The 23760-nt window shown below is 41.7% G+C and overlaps 1 protein-coding gene across 1 annotated transcript; it reads right to left on the reverse strand.

Annotated features, from left to right (window-relative positions):
- Positions 1 to 2627: 2627 nt before the first annotated feature.
- pelp1 (proline, glutamate and leucine rich protein 1) lies at positions 2628 to 23724 on the reverse strand. The gene is made up of 19 exons (XM_071924071.2): positions 23584 to 23724; positions 23341 to 23405; positions 22626 to 22731; positions 22254 to 22403; positions 21573 to 21644; positions 19674 to 19733; positions 19393 to 19549; positions 18747 to 18879; positions 18131 to 18218; positions 17142 to 17230; positions 16367 to 16480; positions 15790 to 15940; positions 14526 to 14682; positions 14037 to 14092; positions 12109 to 12242; positions 11390 to 11492; positions 5750 to 7387; positions 4127 to 4444; positions 2628 to 3774 (listed from the first exon to the last, which is right to left on the reverse strand). Exons 1-19 carry the CDS (start codon positions 23722 to 23724, stop codon positions 3682 to 3684), a joined length of 3825 nt encoding a protein of 1274 aa, XP_071780172.1. The 3' UTR covers positions 2628 to 3681.
- Between the last annotated feature and the right edge of the window lie 36 nt (positions 23725 to 23760).

Below are 23760 nucleotides of genomic sequence, written 5' to 3' on the forward strand. Positions count from 1 at the left end.
GCATACATTATGTTGAATGATTGGCAGCATGCTAACACTTTAGCATACACTACGTTGAGCGATAGTAGGCTTCATGCTAACACTTTAGCACACACTATGTTGAGTCATAGTATCCTAAGTCTCACGCTAACATTTTAGCATACACTAGGTTTGAGGTTCCATGCTAACACAAAAAAGAAGTAAGTTGAAGTGTAGTTTTACTTAAGTTTATTTAAGTATAAGTATACTAACAAAGTAATATTTTACTTTTGAGTGTACTATTTTGTTGGGCTACTTGTTGGGACTAAATTGGCCCACTTTTTAGTTTAAGTGTACTTCTAGTATCATTAAAAGTATTCTCAGTACCTTTTGCATAAGTGTAAAAAAAAAAACATAGGTGTGATTGCTGACTCAGCAATCGTGACTGCGATTTTTTTTTACCTGCGCCGTAAGCAGATGGAGGTTAAGTTAGAATGACGAGCGGTCTGAGGGCTTCTTATTCCATTCAAGTGCTTTATTCAAATGACCACCTTACAGGTTAACTCAACCAACCACAGGGAGGCAGTAATGTAGGCATCCACAAATTGTGAATTGTTAAGTTTCACTTTTGTTTTCACACCGGCAGACTCTGAGATTGAGTACAATGCTGCTGGTCTGCGCATCTCCAAAAGACAAACATGATGTGATGCACGCATCAGAGATCTATTTCGATCAATTTCTATACACTGACCAACTTGATTTTGTGCCTCTGTATGGGCGACATTGCATCTCACAGTCAAAGACGCCCTCTAGAGGCCATCTGACGAAACGCATCATCTCATTAAGTGTCCCTGACTGACTGACTTTTGTACAGATTCTTCTAATGCTTAAAAATTGGCTATATGGCAAACTCTGTTTTAACGCCATTGTGTAGAAAAATGTTAGCGCGCAGAAAGCTGTTTTTATCAGTGGGCTTTACAAAGAGTGTTGTACGAGGCTTTATTCCTTCACACGACTTGAGTGTCCAGGAAATGGACAGTACTGGTGCTCCATGTTGAACTTGATGGTACAACAAAGAGAATTTATATAACCATGGAATGAAGTCAAATCACACCTTTAAAGATCATAAAGATGCCATCAATGAAGCAACAGTGGAAAATAATATTGGGAGCAAAAGGGTTGTTAAGAGTGAATATGATTGCTTTCCAAATACCCCAAGTCATTTGGAGTAGAAGTGGGGAGAAATTGCAAGCACGTTATCTCCCAGTGAGAAATTCTTCTGCTATAGTGCTGACATTCCTCCGCCTGGAGCAAAATCCCCTCTGCTATCTGATCCTGTGAGTGAAGTTTTGCTCGCAGGTCTAGGATGTGTTGAATTTCATTCTCACTGGTGGTTGGACCGTCCCCTGCCTTGGTTTTTAGCAGTTTAAAGGGGGAAATCCTGTGGAGGCCTGGGCTACTTCCCGCACTGCAAACAAGAGGATACAGCCATTTATCCCAATTTCAGCTGTCCTTATGGATCCTTGCCTTATGTATTTTATTAAAGTGTACCATCAGTGTACAACGAGTCTAGGGCACTTGCTCAAATGGACTTGAATAGTCTGTGCAGTCACTGAAATGGTGTGATATACACTGGATATAAAAAGTATTCACCCCCTTGACTTTTTGCACATTTTGTTGCGCTAGTAAGTTATTTAAATTATTTTGGTATGGGATTTATGGATCTTTTATTGATGAAATTTGGATCCAGTTGTTAGTTTCAGAGAAAATATAAATTGTCACCCACCCATGAGAGAGACTGAGAATGAGAGAAACAAGGCACAATACACAAACAGTAATAGTGAAAAAAAGGGCAACAAAACAAGATTAAAAACAAGAGAAACACTTACTTAAAAGCAAGTCTACACTGTGTAGGGGTTCTAATCAAAATCCCAATCAACTTTTCTTTTCAGTCTAGACTGAGGAACACTGAGGAATAGCCAGAAGAGCTCTTCCCGAGGATCTTGGGCTGGGTTCTTGTTCATATGGGGTTAAACGGTCTGACCAAAGGCCAGACCTTGATGTGCTTCAAAAATGATCAGTAAAGTGACAGTTAGTGTAAGGAAGCAAGGATTACACTTTTGAGACAGGAAGAGAGTTGCAGTGGTCAAAAAGAAAATAAGGAAAAAAAAAGGCACAGGTGCATTCAAAAAAGGGTCCTATGTGATCACAGCCTAATTGACCTTCATGCACATTCGGCACAACCGCGACAATGCACCACCTACATTGCCCGTCAAAAGTTTGGGGACACCTGATTGAATATACTGTTTTTCATTATCTTAAAGCCATTTTGATCTAAAGGTTTATGCTTAAATGTTTGAAATCTGTTTCTTAGACAAATATAAATAGTGAAGTTGATGCCCATGTATGAATTTCTTTCCCAAGGGCTTAATGAGCTAATATTGAATTGAAAAACTCTGAAAATAAATTCATACTCTGATACTCTGATGAAGTGAAGGTAAAACTAGATAGATAAATTACATCTAACAAAAAGAAAAGCCAGAATGTGGTGCAATAATGTGCATTAAGACCACAGGAAACCAATTTGAAAGTAGCAGATGTGACTCTGCAGATGTGTGAAGAAACAACTTAACAGTTTGGTGTACATCACTCTTATCTCTTTGATGTTTATTTCTTTTGTAACAAAGGATATGACACAATGACAAAAACAAATGGCATAAAAGATGTATAAGAAGAGACCAAACAGTATCAACAAAAATAAATCCACTTCACACACCAACTGTAAGATAGTATGTACTGTATACAAAGAACAAGGGCTAGTGATAAAGAAAAAAAAGCCTCCCAGTGTAACACATTTTATATAGCTTCACTTTCCTGTGGAGGTGGTTAATTGGCATTATAAAATGTATTGCTCTGGGTTAACCAGTTTTTTAAGCTAGTTCTTGCTAGTTACAAACATTTTCTAAAGCAGGCTGAGTGATGAGACGCATTCAAACCAATGACTCCAAATATTTCCCCAAATATCACAACGCCCCAAAAAGTGTAGATGGAAGTTGGCAAAAATGTTGATAGTAATGAAATTGGAGGCCACGTTTTTACAAGTATAATATCAACATTGTGATCAAAGACTCACTGTAAGATGCAAAGAATGAACAGGGAGATACAAGATAGAGTTTTAGAATGTTGGTGTGCAAATGTAAAGATATACACTAACTCACTTATGTTTCTCGAACCACTAAAGGCAGATTTTTATTTGAACAATGAACATGAAATATTTGTTCCTACTTTGACCAGTTTTCTTTCTTTCATTTAGACAGTGGCGATAATGAGGTTGAGTATCAAAGAAAATAGTTTGCTGTTCAAAGAGCAGAGCAGAACAAAATTAGTATTAATTCCGAGAATGGCTTCTGGGAGCTGGGCTATATTTATGAAGCTCTATGAATGCAAATTTCCACTGCAATACCTGACAGCCTGGATGCAAATGAAGGCATCACCTGAGACAAGGTCTGATTGATAGTCTGGATGGATGGATGTAGATGCAACAAACTGAGATGCTGAGCCCACCTAAAATAAAACCGACCTAAAACAGAGTTCATCTAGGTTGAGTTCAAAACTCAACCTGACCAGACCAGACTGAACCAGTAACATCCAGATTAGACAAGTCTAGAACTGCTGTTCACAGTCCAGTCTAGACCAGATCAGTCCAGTTTGGGTTGGCTTTGTTTATGAGCGGTTGGATCCAGAGGCACCATCTTCATCATCAGGTGGACAGGCAATAAAATCAGCTAACATTGAGGCCATTGCTTCATCATCCAGCTGAGTCAAGAGAGACAGAGACATAGAGAACATGGTAAAAAACACAAACAAAAAACACGTTCTATGATGTAAGAGAAGAGATGCCTGAGGAGCTGATGAAGCGAAAATCTCTTCAGAGACCTGGGTGATAAACTCTCCAGCCTTGTTTACATATCTAGAAACATTTGAATTTTGACACACACCCACATATATTAACAATCATGGCTTGTATTATCTATGGGAAAAGGACATATTGTATATGATGTAGGAAAACCAGTGTGTTTATGTCTTTGGCCTTGACTTCGATGAGCAAGTCTAGCAAGTTTTATTTGTTCATGGCTGATTCTGAAGGAAAATGGACACATACACTTACCTTTTTCTTTTCGGTGCCTTGCCCCACCTCTTCCTCCTTCTGCTCCTCCTCTCTCTTCCTCTTCACTCCTTTTCCATCTTCTCCATCCCCCTCTCCTTCTCCTTCTGCCTCCGGCTGTTCTGCTTCTCTTTCTTCTCCTTCCCTTTTCTCTCCATCTGTCTCCTCTCCCTCTCCCTCTTTTTCACTGAGGGCTGTTGAGGTTTCTGGATCTGTGTGTGGTGAGTCGCTGTCTCGCTTGGCCACCAGTTGTTCCTCTTGCTGATTGGACGGCTGGCTGTCACTCACACTGGCTTCCTGTGCAGGTTCAGTCACCTGCTCCTGTTGAGGTGTGACAACTTTAAGAGCCCAATTTCACTTAAATAACCTTGTAACAATACCATCTTCATTCATGAACGCTCAGTGGAACAAAGTTAAAACAATCCTAAATACCGTAAATCCTTTAATAGTGGCCTGTAGTCAATTAAAAGCCGGGTCTCCGATAATGGCCGGGGGCGTGGTCGACACGAACAAATAAAGGCCGGCCTCAAATACAGGCCGGGGAAAAAAACAAAGGAAACAAGACTAGCCCTCGGCGCGCCGAAACCTCCAACGGCGATATGATATAACTGTATAGATTCTATTCTTAGCTTCAGTTAGCTTCAGCTTACATGCAAACAACGGTGGATACCGGTAAACTCCTGGTGCCTGTTTGTAACTGTAGTTTGTAGTAACGTACAAGTGCCACAAGATGGCTCGGCCGGCGGAAGTCTCTGGAGCATGCCGTCGTCGATTGCCGTAATTATCGGTAATGCATTGCAAACAAACAAAATGGCTACCTAACGTACCCCAACAGAAGCAGATCAGAAAACAAGGAGGCTTTGTACTAAAATATGAGCAAATATACTTATCAAACAGAGGGAATTAGAAATAAAGGCCTGTCTCTAATATAAGCCTGCTTCCAATAAAGGCCTGGTACCCTCTGCAGTTGAAGTAAATAAAGGCCCGGGCCAATATTAGAGGATTTACGGTAGTCAGTTAGCACATTGCCAGGACAAAGTGGCAAGACGGGCCAAAGCAGCTTCTCAAACTCTGCAGCAACCAGGTATGAACTGGGACAAAACTATTTTATAACCCTCAATATATAATTTCAGTTTTTCAGTGCAGTATATGTCAATGTAGCAGCAGCTAAAAAGTCTTGTTTTCAGTCTTATTGTCTTACTCTAATTGTAGTTCTTATTTACAAAATTCCAATAATAAATAATTACAACTTTATCACTTTGGGGTGCAGTTACAACCTTAAGGCACTTAAGGTTCATTAAGGTGATTTGAATAAAAACGCATAGACAAATTCTTTATTCTCGTTGTCTGACTCGGGGGCCCCTGGTTTAAAACTAAAGTGACAGCAAATGAAAAGCAAGTGACAGATGATCCACTTTTAGGAACTAAAAGAATGTTTTCAGGATTTTCCTCTGTCACGTCAAGCTGATCATTTTTTCCCCACTTTGCTCATTGCTGTTTTCCAAATATGGTTTATGTAACGTTTCTCTGCCTGCTTCTCCATCTTAATTTAACATCTTAACCACCTCCTGCCTGTAAAACTATTCCCGTCAGAATAGGGCTTAAGGTGACTATATTTTGACCTACCTGTTGATTCTGATTGGCTGGATGTTCCGCTGAGGAGGCAGTCAGCTCAGCCTCATTGGCTTCCTGCTCCCATGGCCTCCCCTCCTCCTGCGGTGCTCCTTCTCCTCTTCCTCCTCCTCCCTCCTCCTCCATCTCCTCCCTCTCCTCCAACGCTCCTCCGGTGACACACAGGATCTGAGGCATAGTGGGGTCGTCCATCCTTTCGCTCTCGTCCTCCTCTCCTTCCCTTGCCTCCTCCAGGACTCCAATGCTCTCCACCTCCTGCACTTTCATCCTTTCTTCTACGAACAGTGATCTATTTGCTTGGATCTCCTCTATCCCTCCTTCTGCGTCTCCCTCCACACTGAATCCACCCATCCCTCCTTCATCCACCGTTCCTCGGAGCACCTTCCCCTCCTCTATCCCCACCCCTCCCCTCCTTTCCTCCGCTCCCTCTAGTGGAGGAATATCCCCATCCTCCTCCTCCTCCTCCTCCAGCTCTTCCCCCTCTTCCTCGTCATAATCCTCATACTCATCATAAAACTCTTCTTCAGGAAAATCGCTCCCTTCCTCCTCCTCTTCCTCCTCCTCCATCCCCTCCTCCTCTTCCTCCTCCTCACCCAGCTCATCATCATCCTCCATGTCCTCCTCCTCCTCTTCGTCATCTGAGCTGTTGATATTGATGACAGCTGAGTCTTCATTGCTGGCGGGCTGTGGCTGGTGCTGGTGGAGATGTCTTCCCTGCTGGTTCAACTGGTTCTGCAGCTGGTGCATCTGTAGTGGTAGACCCATGGGACTGGGCTGGCCCGGTGTGGAAGGCTGCATCAGCATCTGCTGGAGTTGGGGTCCGCCTGGCAATGACTCCCCCAAACCACTAGGTGTAGCTGTGAGAGTGGTGGAGTTCAGAGGTGGAACAAGGGAGACCAGAGAGGCGCTGGAAGGAGGGAAGGAGTTGATGGGGGTTGTAGTGGACGTGGTAAGGAGGGAGGAGGAGGAGGGGAGATCGTTGGGGAGCGAGACCCCATCGATTGTTGTTGTAGCCGTTGTGGTGGAAACCCCGGTGACCCCAGATTCCACTCCCGGTAATGGAACGCTAGCGCCACCTGGTGTAATGGAGGCCAGGTTCTGTGTTGCGGAGTTTGCCGTTACTGCCGCTTCATCCTGCTGGTTCTCCATGCTCAGCATCCCTGGAGGAACGATGACCACGCTGTCGTCTGAATCACTAGCCAGTGAGATCTCCACATCCTCCGTTTCTTCCTTGTCATAGCGGACAAACACAGGTCTCTGCCCCTCCGGAGGGCCGAGCCCGGCTAGGTCCGGCTGGTGGTGGGCGTGGGGGGACAGGAGCATCTCTCCTGGGGTGGGGGCCTGGCCGGGCAGCCCTGCAGGAACCAGGGAGAGGTGGTTCTCCAGGGAGCTGAGCAGGGCGGCGGGTCCCAGGCTGAGGGAGTGCCGAGTGGGAAAGGGGGGGCCGGGGGAGGGGCCCCCCAGGAGGGTGGGCAGAGTGAGTCCAGAGGAGGGGCCCTGGGAGGGGGGGAGGACTGGGGCAGTAGGGGTGGGTTTGAGGGTGAGAGGTGGTAAGGGCAGGGAGATGGAGGGGGTACGAGGATGGAGGAGGGAGTTGCAGACAGTCAAAGCCTCAGTACAGAATGAAGAGACCTGGGAGGGGGGGAGGCACAGAAATATTGAATCAGTATCATGCAGTTGTGGTCTGACTGACAGTTAACTAGCTGTTCAAATTTTTACAAACACGATTTACAGAACCACTGAGAGCTTTATCTTGCTTCTCTTACACATTAACAAACATACAGATAGACATATAGAATCAGAGAAACAAGAATACAATGTATATTTAGCTCTGGCAATAAAATTTGAAATTAAGAGTTAAAGTAGAAAGCAGTAATAAGTTAGTAAGAAATTATTAGTAATAATTAATGTACAACTATTGTAGGTTCAAGATCAGTGTGTGCATGTGCACGTATGTGGCTGTATGTGTGTGTGCATGAGGCATTAATTCAACAGCAAACTGAGGTGGTTAAAGACAGGGACCCATATTCTATTGAAGCTATGCATTTGGTTTTTAAGAGAGGCTGCCAGTTTTTCCAGTGAAATTTGGTCCATTAATAGGTTTGTCCATTGAGCAATGTCTGGTTTTCCAATTCAAGGGTATTGTTTTCTTGGCAATAGTTAAGGCAATTAAGATGATTGTATTGGTATGGTTTGGGGTAATGAGTATGGAGGACAGTATCTCTGAATAAGCACAGTCTGGGGGATGGTGGAATGCTACTGTCTAGGAATGAAGATTTGGAATGTGTAATTTCTTTCCAAAACTGTTGAACTGGTTATTCTTTTCCATTATTGTTTTTCCCGCAACGCAGCCAAGGGCATCAGGAGCCAAATTCAGGTCAGGCAGTCAGACATCTGTCGCTTTGTGAGATGATGCGCTTCGTCAGATGGCCTCTAGAGGGCGTCTTTGACTGCGAGATGCAGTGTTTCCCATACAGAGGCACAAAGTCTGAATAGTCTGTATAGAAATGGATCTAAATCGATCTCTAATGCGCCTGATGTGCACATCACATCATGTCTGTCATGTGGAGAAGCACAGACAGCGGACCAGCAGCACTGAACTCAATACAACAGAGTCTCCAGTTTGAAAACAAAAGTGAAACTTAACATTCCACAATTTTCTCCAAACTCGCCTGTGTTAGTAACGGGATTGTACACTGTAACACGTCTTCTGCTGCCCTACAAACTTTAATGGTAGGCTTGTATTTGTTTCGTTGTACTGCCTGTTTGTGAAGCATTTTGTGACTTCTGTTTTGTAAAGTGCCATATAAATAAAGTTGTTCATAGTGTTGTTTGTCATTGTGGACATACCCTCACTACACCAAGCCGTTACTTGCAGAATGGGTTTATAGGGTTTTCCATTTGGGAAAGATTTGAACAAAATACTGAAAGACTGCATATCCAGGGTGTTCCCATCATAGGCACAGTATGGGCTACCAGACCGACATATAGTCAAAATCTTTTTGAACCTTTTCCTGTTGCCGATATAGAGCTGACAGTCAAATGCAGCTTCTGAATTGAAATCTGCATTGCTCCGTGGATGAGCCTAGGCTTTGGGCTGGCAATATCAAATCATCTGCTTTGCATATCTTTCTATATCCAAAGCTAATGCAGTCATACTTCTGCTGAGACAATATCAATTAACTTCTGCTGAACTCTAAATGATACTTAAGGAAGGGACATAATGATGACACTCAATAAGTGACATCTCTTCACAAACATATCAGGTTTACATACCACCAAAAAACAACCAATAACTGTGGTCTCTCGTGTGGCCTGGTCATAAGCAACTGACCTCCACCTTTCCCCAAGTTTGAACGGTAGCTTAGAGATTACAGTTTTCATGTTGGGACGTTGGAACTGTTAATTTCTCCCATGCAATTAATGTTTTGCTTGGTGTTGCCTTTCTATCTTCTGCCTTAATGGGTTTCCAGTTAAGGGCGTTTTCCAGATGCAACCAATAAGTAATTTCCATAGTTTTCATTCAATAACCTTTTTGCTTCCCTATAGCCCTTTGCTTTGATGGAGGATTTCGAGCATTATGCATTGTGCATGAAGCGCATTTTCAGACAGCGCACCAACTTTTTAACTGCGAGCAACTCAGTAATTTTGTTTTCCAAGGCCTATTTTATTGGACCACTGCACAACTTCTCCTTAAGGGAGGCGCTGCGGAGGCATGGCTTGTTGATTAGTGCAGCGTTTGTAATATTTTGATGTGCTAGGCTTAGAGATATGTATTCAAATTATAATTATTTAACACTACAGGAGGTAAGTAGTTGGCCCAAAGTGGCTGTTCCACATCAGACAGGCTGGTCACAGTCTGTCCTCTGCTTGTTGCAGCAATGTCCCTCTTGTTGACTATAATAGTTTTTTTGGCAAATGTATTCAGGTCTAAATTTTTTGTTTTTATTTCTGCCACTGTTGATACAACAGAGTTTAATGCAGCTCACACCACAGCTCACTTCATTAATTCACCACTGGGGGTTCCAGAAAGTACTTTTTAGTGTGCCACAACCTCAGTTACGAAAAATTCTGCATCATAAAAATTCTTCCTCCTGCTTTCTTTGTCTGAGTTATGTTCAGCATAGGGGATACATTCCTACATACATTACAATTCCAGCAGAATTTAAACAGGAAGGTTGTTACCATATATGGTCAATTGGGGGCGCGCATTCACATTAATGAGTGGCTGTGCACGAGCATGATGGTGGTTTAGAAAGTGTGGTATTTATCAAGGCAGATTACTTACAGGTGTACATACACACGTTTGATAATACCAATTTTTTGTACATATCAACATTCTACATTTTATTCATAAGAGAGAATTGAGACGACTCCTTTTCAATATATCAAAAAGTTATATGTACGGACTTATAATATGTCCCATCTTATTTTCAATACATCACGGACCAGGGGGAATATGCCAGTCTTTGCACTGCACTCATGTTTACTTTCTGAGTGTTAGTGCAGTTTTACACATCTCCGATTAAAAAGTGTCAAATGCCATTAATAACACATAAAAGTTTGGAGCAAATTGTACAATTTTAAGTTACACTTTCCTTTTCACAACGGGAGGCTCTGTCAGATTGAGTGCAAAGCTACAGGTTTACTGGTCTTTCTCACACAAGCGGATGGGGAAGAAAGGCATGTGTGTGCGGTGAGTTTACAAACAAGATTAGCGAGATTAGTCTCTGGTGTGACAGAAAACATAACGTGATGTGCAGCATTAGAGATCGCTTTAGATCAGTGGTTCTCAACGTGGGGTCCGGGGACCACCAGGGGTCCTTGAGGGAGTTACAGGGGGTCCCCAGCAAAGTGATGAATTGTTAAACTTCACTATTATTTCATTTACAAGAAGTTGACACCATTAGAGAATGTAGAAGAATGACTTTTGATCATAGTTTCACTGTTATCTCTCTACCTACAATACAGTCATGGGATTCTGGACAAAATCATATATAGCTAACAATAAAGACATTCTTAGATTTGGGTTTGAGAGACAAAATCTCACCAAATGGGGGTCCGTGGCCCTAATGTGGGCTAAATTATGGGTCCTTGATATGAAAAAGGTTGAGAATCACTGCTTTAGATCAACTCTATATACTGACCAACTTTTGATTTTGTGGCAGCATGTACCGATATTGTGGCGGTGCGCCACAAATAAACAAATGTATGGAAAACACTGCTGTTTCAGAAGGGATTCAACAGACTGTATAGCTTTTATCTTTGCATTTGCAGCTGTGATTTCTGTTTCAAGAGCCAATCTTTCCACGTGAGATTCCAGCTCTGCTTCTGGTCTCTAATGCATGCTTTTGATACAGTGCAGCAGAATGTGCCATTACTGCAGCATGCTCAGCTTCAGCCCTTATTCTTGCACATGAGGTGGCACTCCGTTGAGTGACAATGCATCTGGTACATCACATGGTAGCGCAAGTTCAACTCAATCTAGCCTCAATATCTGGTTATATCAGATATGGTTCACAACACTACCACAGGTATGGCTGAGGATGGGCCTGAGCCAACACACTTCCACCCCTCAGCCCTGTCCCACACACACACACACACACACACACTTTCTCTCTCTCTCTCAGTCACCTTGAGGCTTCGGTCGGTGCGTCCGTGGCTGAGGATGGACACAGCACAGGTCAGTGGTGGGGGCCACCGGGGTGAAGGTACCAGGACCAGAGCTAGCAGCAGTCTGCAGATCCACACAGAAAAAAACCAACTACAACACCAACCTGCAGAAAATGTGTTCATATGTGCCGATTCACATACTGAGTTTTTTTCCATGTGCTCATTTTTACTCTTATTTGTCTGATCATTTTTACCTCCGCCAATGGAGTTGGACAGGGTAATGTTTTCGCCCCATTCTGTCTGTCTGTTACCAGGACATCTCAAAAAGTTAAGAATGGATTTGCACAAAACTTTGTTAACTTTTCATACTGATTGGCCAAAGGGGTCATGGCAGTGGATGTGGGTTCTCACAAAAAAGGCATGTAACTTTCAAACGGATTCATGTAACACCATCAAACTTAACATGTTCTAGTGTTGGAATTGTCGTATGTTGGTTCCGTATGTTTATATGACCCTCTCCTGCTCTATTCTTATTTAGATTCTATTTTTCTTTGCTTTATCCTATTACTGTTGCAATTACCTAATTTCCTCATAGCAATCTATAATGTTTCATCTAATCTGAAGGAGCCAAGAATCTGAGTTCAGGGGTGTGATTGGTACGGAGGAAAATAGGGAGGAAAAATCAGGAAAATATAATTACAGCAGAAATTAATGACAGCCTAAATTGAAAAAGGTAATACCTGTACAGTCCTCGTCGAGCGGGGGCGCTGCTGTACTGACCACTGACCCCGCCTGCAGAGTCCCACGCAGCGCTGCTGCTGGACTGCTGCTGCTGCAGACGAACACACAGCGGCAGGACCACGTCATGGAGACGCTGTGGGGAAACGGAGAAAAGAGCTCAGAAAACACTGATTGATGGCTTACTCTTGATGGACACGTTGAGGAATCCATTCTGAAACAGAGGATGTGGGTACATGACATCCTGTTAGGGCTATTTTCACACTGATGCAATGTGTGATGCAGCTTAAGTTGAGACATGTTAAACTTGGAGCCCAGGGCCGGCGTCCAAAACACACTGCGTCCAAAATGCCAGGTGCCTGCTGCGACCAAACCAGTGAAAATAACTGAAAAAAGGCACAGGTCCATTCAAAAAAGCATCCTATGTGATTATGGCCAAAGTAAGGTGGTGTCCAGTCCTGTGCCATGGAAGGGTGCAGGAAGGGTGCAGGTTTTCATTCCAACCAAACAAAGCCAAACCAAAGTTCCTCCTCTCTGGTTAATCAATGAAATGAGCTGGTTTGGAATGAAAACCTGCAGACTCTTCCATGGCACAGGACTGGACACCACTGGCTTAGAGGGAACATTGGTCAAGAGCTGAGATTTGCATGGTCACCGCTGGCAGCCGTCCAGCCGTGCTGCGGTCAGTCAGACTTGGAGCCAACACCTTCGTCTTCAAAACCTGGCCAAACCACTTTCCACAACCTCACACACCTGCCACCAAGCTCCAACTAAGGGTGCAATCACACCTACTGTTTGTTTTCTTTGGTCCAAACCATTTTAACTATGGACTTCTGTGCTCTTTGCCATAATTTACCTTTTCTGGTCTTCATACCAGGTAAGAACACATGAAGAAAAAGCTGAATATGAGCAGCAGTCCAGGCTGCGGTTTTCCCTTGGTTCATTTTGTTAGGCTAGGCTTCCCAAGCATGAGCACCGGCTGCCTATCTGATGTCAACATCCATCTCCTTATATCATTAAAACTGTGTGACACAACGGTTGAACAATGAACAACACACCCATAAAACCATATGTTTTGGGGTTGTTTCCTGTAGTTGGTACAATTATCTTCTCACTTGTAACAAACCGCACCACAATCCGCTTGGTAGAGAAGCGAGACCTGCTTTTTCAGATGGTCCCAATCTGGTTATTCAGTGCGCACCCGAGGTCAGACTGTTCAGTTTTAATAGTTAAGCAGTATTAAAGAAGATATATTGTTAGAAATGGATAAAGTTCACAATAAAAAGGTGAAAAATGATTTGTTTGTCGTTTTGCCAAAGTTGTATAGACCAGTCGGAACATGGTTGGTTTGTGATGTATTTAAATAAACACAACAAGGACCAGTAAGCCTCCATTCATGAGCATACTTTAACTTGTAGAAATACAGTATGTTCACCATTTAGATTTACTTTTCGAGTTACAGATGTTGATATTTGGACAAATTATAACTTCTGATGCATGAGATCAAACATGGGATACTGATGAGACTTTTTATTGCACTGGTATTTACTCCCTGTATGGTCTTATTGACAGATGTTCTGGTATATGTCTGGTATATGTTGTAGTAGTCTGTGCGTTTCTAATGTGTACACCGCATGCAACTCAAATTTCGCTTATGGGACCATAGAGTTTGAATTGAATGTTTTCATGTTAAATAGGGAAGTGCAATAATATTTTTTGTTCAACCCTTGTACTGATGTCAAGTGTTACAACCGCCTGTAACATTGAGCACACACTTGAGGGACAGAGGACGATGATGGGAGATACAGCATGAAAAAACAGATCACGTAATTATATAAGCCTATAACAGATCAAATAATTAATGCATGCACACACGCAGACAGATAGACCGACACACACACACACACACACACACACACACTCAAAGTACCTTGTGTATGTCATCCTTCAGCAGTGTACCACTGGTCAATATGATCTGTCTCAATGCTGTAAAGATAAAAAGATGTGAAGATTTACAGAAGACAAGCTCAAATTGAATTCTTCAACACTCAATACAACATTAATTAGATTGAAATAAATACATATGTTAAGGCTTCCTCCGTGCCAGTTATATGTAACATCATAATTTCCCTGGATGATGAGGAAACCTTTCTAAAGCCAGCTTGGATTTAACAGTCCGTGTAGGTTTTCAGAGCAGGTAATTGGAAAACCTCTTTGTCTCATCAATAAAGTGGTTGTTTTATTTTGCCAGTAGGTTTACCAAAGGTACATTCATGACTTAAAAGACATTTTAATGCCACATAGAATTACATTTGAGACCAGCTTTACAACAAAATAAATATTAAGTGAAAAAGCAGTGTTGCAAACTATAGGTCTGCATGTCTGTAAAACAACAAAAATAATGAAAGCAACATCTCACCTCTGAGGGCTGACAAGCAAGTGTCCTGATTGGCCAAAAGATCTCCTTTCCTCTGGAGTGAAGGCCCTCCTCCATCCACTGCAGCCAATGGCTTTGTCCGACGAGGGCCGGGCTTCCCTCCAGAAACCAGCAAATCAGCTGATGGGCCGGCCCGGAGCTGGAGGAACAGCCAAACACAAAGGACGAAAGATCCAGATGGAGACATAGTTTACATGCTGCTGCATTTACATCATGTGGGAAAGACGGTGGATACTAGAAAATACAGTTTACCTGAGCTTTCAGCTGGGAAATCCTACTAGAAAGTACAGTTTACCTCAGCTTTCAGATGGTAAATACTACAGAAAATACAGTTCACTTCAGCTTTCAGATGGTAAATTCTACTTGGGATCTCAGGGTTTGGTGATGGACCCTGATAGAACTTGTAGCCAAGTAAAACAAATAAAATGAACAAAATGAATGATCTTCATCACATAAGTCATTTTGTAATCACAACTCTTAAAATGGCATGGCAGGACACAACTACTTGCTGGATTTTTGGTTTGTCATTACAGTGTCTGGTTTGCTGTAAAACATGAACTCAAATGAAATAATACCTCAAAAACATGTTACCTTACAAGCTTTATTGTCACATCCATGTCTTGGTATTTGTTAGCTGGGACAGCAGTTAATTTCAAGTGAGGTTTGACATCGTAAAGTTTGCATTTTAAGTAAATCATATGATGAAAAAGAGTAAATGATAAAAAATCCAATTACATACGGCATGCATTGCAAAATGATGGGGGAAATTTCAACTAGATGGACACAGAAGTAAATGGGCTGTATTTCTAAATGACAACGGTATTCTCCTGAAAAAAAAATGGTATTCTTTGTGTGACTTCATCTGTAGTTAACTGATGCAAACCATGAGTGGGCAGTTTTTTTTTCTTTTTTTGGCATGAGACCTACATTTCACTTGATTGCACGAAAGTGACCTCAAGAATTCATTCATTTTCTCTACCCATTTATTTCTCTTCTCACGATACCCAGGAGAACACAGGGAGAACATGTAAACTCCACACAGAAAGGACAGGGAATCAAACCCGCAACCTTCTGGCTGAGAGGGCAGGGTACTGACCACTGGGACAATTTGTGATATGTATGACTGCACTTGAATATTGCACTTGAATATTGAATTGAAATGTATTCGATGCAAGGGCTAATGTTTCGACACACGTATATCTTCAGAGACTTCGTCCTTGCACGGACAAACTACAGGTGAGCTCACCTTGACAGACTCTGCCCCTGGCGTGATGTCACCCAGGAGGTGGCCAAACAGGAGTTCTGAGTGGGTATGGCTTCCTTGAAGGATGTTGGTAGAGGCTCCACCCACCTGGACCCAGAGCTCTAAGGTTCTGTAGACCGATACCCGCACTGAGCTGTGGGATGAAGGGAAGAGTTACATTAGAAACAAAAGGTTCAACTGCCTCTCAATAGCTCACCCAAAAATGAACATTTGGTCATTATCTACTCACCCTAGGAAGTAATTAGGTGTTTATTGGACTTTTGGACCCACAGTAAAATCATCTGGCTTCCAAACACTTGGATTATGCCGTTTGAACACTTTTGGAGCTCTAAAGAAACGATCTCCATTCACTCCAGTTGTTTTGCAGAAGGCTGCTACAGATCAGCGCTAGCAAACCCGCTGTGTGTTATATTGACATATGAACTTCACCAGTGTTTCAACTGACATGAGGGTGAGTAGGTAATAAAAAAAACACATTTTTGGGTTAACTATTCCTTTGTCGGTGAAAATTGTCTGGTGAATAAATCAAGGTTAACCAGCCGGGTTAACCCTGATGTACCTGAAGGCTCTCTGCTGTCCCAGGGTGGCTTCAGCTAGAGGCGTCCAGGCAGAGAGGGTTTGGGACAACAGCCTCTGTAGTACAGTGGAGTACTGAACCATACCACTACGCACACTGCAACACACACACATAACATTAACATTGTTATATTCTGCATTTGAATGAATATTTGAATAAGCACTTATGTCTGCTTCTGCTAGCAACATCTGTATATAACTGTAAATAACTGTCCAAACTTCCCACCCATAGTCTGCTGAACATGTGTTCACCAGCATACATTTATATAATCCCACAACTTTTTACATTCTATTTTACTGCCGTATTGTTTTTATTGGTTATTTATTTATTTTATTTTCTATTCTATTTTCCTTATATTTTCTATGTGTGTTTCTATTGTCTTCCATTTGTCTTTTCCCCTGCTGAATCCTATTACATTTGCTGCTGCAATGACAAGGAATGAAAAAAAAAATGATGAAAGTATGTGTGATATGAAAATATACTGTACCAAAAAAGAAATATATGCAGTATGAAATACATAAAAACATTATACCAATATCAGGATATATGCAATATATAACAAATGAGAAAGAGTATGTGAATATCAAGAAAACAAACATGTTACTTTTTTGGATACGTTTCAGGATATGAAATATGTGCAGTATAGGAAGAGAAAAATCATTTCTCGTCATTGTAAATGTAATGTGCAGTTAAAACATAATGTTTTGGCATCGCTTTCATTATCTCAGAAAATGTGTGTGTGTGTCTCAGTACTCACGCTGTGATGAGAGCTGACAGAACCTCCAGTGTGTTGGTGTGTATGGAGGGCAGCACCAGCAGCCTCAAACTTCCGTCTCCTGTTACATTCTGACACACACACACACACGCAGAAAGAAGGACACACAGTATAAATTATTCTGCATAGTATGTGTGTGTGTGTGTGTCCGTGTGTGTTTGTGTGAACGTATCTACATGTACCTCCTTGTTAAATGTTTCAAAGCCCCTTGGGTTTTTTTTTTAATCTAACCTGTACAAATAAGCAATTTGAATCTCTTCTCACTGTGTTTTTATCATTGTATTTTTTGTAGTCTGTTTTATCACTGTGCAAATAAATTAAAGTAATAATCCTTGACATTTTCATATAAATAAATGCCTGTTTTGCTCTCCATTAGTGACTGATACAACACAATAGTGATTTAACCTATTGCATGAAGGCTAAGAAAGCTTTTACATTTGCTGTTCTGAACACCTGGTGTCAGGTAGCTCTTTCCCGGGAAAAATCCTCTGGTACACAGGAAGTGATGCGTTTCACATTTCCAGTTTGTTTGCAATAAATCGAAGAACTTGGTAGTTAGCATGAGCAGCGATAGCCACCGTGGCTGAACAGACAAGGAAGAGAGCGCCACCTACAGAAACTCAAACTTCATCAAAAGAAAATCCAAAGAAAAAGACAGCCCAGTATTCATAGTATTCCCATAATGTCACATGCATTTCCTACCAATATGGCGCTTTACAATACACACTACCAAAACACTGACGCCCAGAAACATCACGAACATTCAGAAATAAGAAAATCCAAGCAGAAGGTCTCTGCAGACACAGACGCTGTCACAGACTACCAATGGGCTATACTCTAAGTAATGATTGAGTAGGATCATTTTTGGATGAGTTTATGCTATTTCAAGAGGGAAAATCCTGCTCAGTATGCCCTTAAAGCACTCAATTTCTTATATATTTATTAGTGCGTGTGTGTGCGTGTGTGCTCACTATGCTCCTGGAGCTGACGGCGAGGGCTCGACACACGAGGTTGAGTACTGGTCTGACTGGCAAACGGACAGCTGAGGCTGGATCCACTCTGATGGACAGGATCAAGACCAACAAAGACAAACAAGCATAAATAAGTGATTGTCTATGATTGGGATCTGTTTCTAATGACAACAGTTATACAGTCTTACATATTTTATATTAGTGTGCTTGCTTTAGCAGGAACAGTCTTGTGCACTCTTACATACTTCTAACTTCAGTGCACTGCTTTCGTACCGTTTAAGCCATCAACATTGTTCAACTTTTCAAATGTTCAGCTAGTTATGCATATGTATGCTTGTATTTTTGGTGTTGATACCGTTTTATATTCTTTTATGTCAAATTATTTTACAATACTCACTAATGGTGGAATGTTCAAAGCAGGTGATGACATTAAATGCCATGGAACATGTTCCATCATTTCAAAATAAATAATGTCGTAAATATATTTATTCAAGACTACTTAAAGGTGTAATAAGCTAAATTGTTACTGCCCCATAGCACAAAATGGGGCTTACATCTACAATACACGTGTGTAGCTCCTGGATCTTCATTGTAAATCTAAATGTGTGTGTTCTACCTGAGTGTGTGTTTGAGTGCCAGGCAGACAGCGCTATATCTGTGCTGGAGCTGCAGCAGCAGGAGAGGATCCGATTGGTCGAGAGGAGGGAAGGGCAGCTCCACCCCTGGACCTTCATACTGCACCGTTCCATCTATCACAGCAAACTTTAATTAACATTTCAACTCAAACTGGGTCATCACAGCAGCAAGCAACAAAACAGAGTGTAAAACAATTGCAACAAAAACAACTTGTTGAAGTTGGCACCGCACGAAAAAATGAAGATGGAGCGTCTTTGTGAAGCTAAAAGGTAACTCCTGTTGGCTGAACAAATTAAAGGTTAGCAGATATTGGGAGTTTAATTTATGATATATATGCATGGTGTGTAAATGTGCATGGTTGGTTTTATTGCCATGACGATGGATGTAAAACTCTACAGTGAAGTAAGTGATGACATTTTCAACGCAATTGGCAAAAACTAGGAATATATAGCCGTAAGCGTCAGAGCACACTTTGATAAGACAGACAGACAAAACATTACAGTAAAAATTGCATAATATCCAACTGGACCAGGTCCTATCTTTAGTAAAAGGACAATATCAAACCAGATATCAGTGTAACCCTAGGTGTAAAGAAAATTAAAACCCTCACTGATACCAAAGTGTACCTGATTCTGAACCCTGGTACATCTGAGCCAGCAAGCCATTGGCTGAGGCCAGCAAGCAGTGAATCTGATTGGCCCAGCCCTCTGCTCTGCCGGCACCCACCCCTCTCTCCAACACTCCGCCAAGACAGGGCAGGCGACCATAACACTGACAGGCCATCTGTGTGAATGAAAGAAAGAGAGAAAGAAAGAGAGAAAGAAAGAAAGAAAGAAAGATATGTTTATCAGGAAAATATAATAAAACAAGCCTCAAGAATTGTATCTAAACACTGATAATCACAAACCTCTTGTGTTTTCTTGTTGGAACTGTCCATTTTGGAGAGGAAATAGGCTCCCAGTTTGTCCTGTAAGGGAAGACAGCGCATTCCTTACATTATCACTTAGTGGCTTCTTTCCTAAATAATAATTAAGCCTTGTATTGAGGCATGGTCTGCATACTGTTCGTATTACTGCTACAATTACTGGTAATACTGCTACTCAACACACACACGTTCACACACATGTATAGAGACGTACACCACACACACACACACACACACACACAGAGACACATGCACTAGTACAACTGCTACTATTTTAAGCTACTGTTTCAACTACTACACTGAAACTAGTATTACTGTAGCACTACTACTACTGTTACTACTAGTGCTACTACAGTGTCAGCAGTCTCTCTAGTCCACACTAGCTGTGTGATAGACTTGCACTGGCTTTCACTCTTTTACTCTTTCTACTGCTACTATTACAACTATTACTTCAGCTACTACTTCAAACATCTCAACTACTATTTTACTACTACTACTACTACTACTACTACTACTACTACTACTTAAACTCTCAACTTTCAGCTGCTTTACAACTGTTATTACTACTACAACTGTTAGTATTACTGCTACAACTACTTGTAATACTGCTACTAAACACAAACACACAAACACTAGTACAACAATTTGAACTACTTCAAACACTGAAACTATTATTACAGTAGTACTACTGCTACTGCTGCTACTACTACTACTACTGTTTCTAATACTGATAGTCCAAATACTACTACTGCTACTACTGTTTTGTAATACTGATAGTCCAAATACTACTACTACTACTACTGCTAATTCTATTATTTCTACTACTAATATTACAACTACAACTCATACTACTAATACATTTTACAACATTATCCTTCCATGTATTGATAACTACAGGACATATGGCAAGATCCACATATTCAAATTTTAAAGACATTTAAACTCGTTCAAATGACTTCAACTGTCTACCTTTTCAAACTGAAGCAAGCACACAAATTTTCTTCCGAAGATTTAACCATTTCTAGTTCTAAACAAATAAACCTGCATAAAAAATGAAATAATGTAACATTGCTGATTACTGTATTTAAGACATTTTAATACTTTTTAAGGCCATTAAGTTAGATAATTTAAGACTTTGCCAGAGTTTTTAAGGACCCGTGGATATCATACAAGGCAGGGAAGGGCGGCCATGGTTCATGGAGGACCAAGAGTCTGCAGGTTTTCAATCCAACTAATCACTACAACAGCTGATTTCAGTGATTAACACACCTTCGACCAGAGAGGAGGAACTAACCTGGTGTAGTTATTGGTTTGAATGAACAACTGCAGACTATTGGCCCTCCATGTCACATGGTTGCCTACCCCTGCTGTAAGGGTCCAAATCCCACTAGGACCACCCCTGTTAAAAATCTACACATTCATGTTACTATATACTTTGGATAATGACGTTCACGAAATGGCATGCCATGTTTCCACAATGCAACAAATTTGCTCAAATCAGCAAATGGACTGTAGTACAGCAATGTGTTTGAACATAGGGTACCTTACACTTTCTGTACATATGTATGGCCTTCTTATTTTATCTTTCAATTTGTGACCAAAAGTTCATCTCAAAAATAACAAAAACATAACATGCCAAGCTGTTTGATGGACGTTTTTAACCAAAGTACTTTACAATACCATGACTGCATGCATTTTAGCATAGCATTGAAAGAGTTCTCTCTCAAATCGAAGGCATCTCTCTCTCTCTCTCCCTCTTGAAACAAAGCCATCTCTCTCTGTCTTTCTCTCTCTCTCTCAAAATATAGTCATCTCTCTTTATGCCTCTCTCTCTCTCTCTAAATATATATCTTTGTCTGTCTCTCTGTCTGTCTGTCTTACCTTGAGGGATCCACAAGCTCTGGGGTAGTAGGTCATACAGGCAGTCATCCCCTCCATGGCTGCCAGCTCACACTGAGATCACAGGCAGAAAACAAGAAGAAAATAGCAGTGTCGGGGTTACTACGGGGGGGATCATATGACACAAAAACCCTCCATTGAATCCAATACAAATGCTTTCAATGAAACCATGGTTTAAGGTGATGTAGGAGCTCCTCCAGGCAGGATGGCCTACAAGTACAATATGCATAATATTTCATTCACTCTAATGGTGTTTATATTATATAATATAACATGTTGGTATATTTCCTGCTCTTCAAACACCAGATGATCCCTGATCTTCATAAATGTTCTAATGAAAAGCTGGAGTCTGAAATGAACATGTCTTGGTAATAAAATAACACCAATGAGCAGTACAAAGTGTGCAGACTAATTTTCATTTCAGTTTTTATTTCTGTCCAGCACATTTTTTGTGGGACATGCATGCTTTTGTGTTTTCCAGCATGTATATTTGTATGTTTGTTTGTTACGTTGCCATGGCAAGTTCCTTTCCCTGTGAATATGGCCTGCCTACCAACCATGTGAAGAGCTATCTTCCAATATCTGCTACTCCATCTGCAAGCACCTTATGACAGCCTTAATTATGAACCCTCCACCTTGCCATGTCCATGGTTAGTCCCTCACCTCGGTCTTGAGGCCCAGCAGAGAGGTGAGGATGCCCAGGATGGAGTTGAGGCCGACATCCCTGGCCAGCTCCGCTAGCTGGGCTGAGTACTGCAGCAAGTCCTGCAGAACGCTCACCGCTAGCTGGATGGTCTGAACTGGAGCCTGGGACTGGAGGATAGGATTGAGATGGACAGAGAAGAGAAGAGAGGAGAGATAGAAAGAGGAGAGGAGAGCAGAGGGATTGGGAGGAGCAATCGGAAAATAATAATAATGAAGAGCGTCCAGGGCAGACAGAGGATGAGACAAGAGGTGGGGTTTAGAAAGGAGATGGGAGGGAAAAAAGGAAAGAGGCACATCACAAACAAGAGTGTGTGTTTCTGTGCTTCTTACCTGTATGACCTGCTGCAGTGAGCGCAGCCAGGAGAGGCAGTGTTGTTGGAACAGATCACTGGAACTGTCCTTAACAAGCATGGAGAGCAGGCAGAGACCTTCGAACCTACACACACACACACACACACACACACACACACACACACACACACACACAGGGAGGGAGAGAAATATGGATACACACTTCTCTCTGCATAACACCTGGCTCCAGTATGTTCCACTCTCTCTAGTACGAAGAGAATGTCACACCAAACTCCATTCAAATGTCTGACATGAACTGTCAGAAATTTGGCTTTGCTTATCAGCAATGGCACATATTTGGCAAAACATGACTTATGACTTAGTATAAGTATAGTATAATCCAATTTCAATAAAATTTCAACTTGAAATAAGTGTTCCTTGGTGTATCCATTGGTTGTATGCCCAATTGAAGAAACGGTCCATATTTTATGAGGCATGTACATTAGCTGATAAGCAAGGCCACATTAAATGGCCTTAGTTTTGAATAGAATTTGGCGTGATAGCCATCCATATGGCTATAAAACGCCAACATTACCTGTTCTCATAAGGAAAGGTCAATGACAGTGAGGATAATATGAATAACATAAAATACATCATGTTAAACATTATTAACACATAGTACATAATGTTAAGAGTAAAAGAATTATAGTTAATAATATGAAGATAATAAAATATTAAACGTGAATTTTCTCACTTTGTCTTGCTCGAGCCCAATTTGGCATTGCTGAAACCCACGAGACCTCCGACGGCACTCGCACCCTGCAGATTGATAAAGAAAGACGGTAATAAATAGCGGTACTGCAGCAACATCTCAGCTTCTGTCACAGACATCCTGCTGTATCTCCACATGTCAGCATAGAGAACAACAAAGCCACCCAGCGACCGTAAGCTAACAGGTAGCTCCGCAGTTAACCAACTCCTTCATGCCCGGCTCTACCTGTGTCGGGAACACGCCATGTTCTCTGTAGTTAGCCAACAGAGCAGGTAAATACTCTGGACGTTGCTCTTTCAGAACGGACACCAAACCCTCTGTTAGTCGCATGTTGGAGGGGCCATGCAACCAAGCCGATGTAGCCATCTTGCCTGTCCGCCACGCCATACGTCATCACTGCAC

Source organism: Centroberyx gerrardi, chromosome 23 (genome assembly GCF_048128805.1).
Source record: "Centroberyx gerrardi isolate f3 chromosome 23, fCenGer3.hap1.cur.20231027, whole genome shotgun sequence".
Classification (NCBI taxonomy): Eukaryota; Metazoa; Chordata; class Actinopteri; order Beryciformes; family Berycidae; genus Centroberyx; species Centroberyx gerrardi.

Bases quoted from the DNA above. Each gene is read 5' to 3' on its own strand.
- pelp1 (XM_071924071.2), bottom strand. From the start codon at position 23,724: ATGGCTACATCGGCTTGGTTGCATGGCCCCTCCAACATGCGACTAACA. The intron at 14,093-14,525 runs GTGAGATGTTGC...TTATCTTTACAG, and splicing joins TTGCTTGTCAGCCCTCAGAG to CATTGAGACAGATCATATTG. The intron at 4,445-5,749 runs GTAGGTCAAAAT...ACACCTCAACAG, and splicing joins CAGCCAATCAGAATCAACAG to GAGCAGGTGACTGAACCTGC.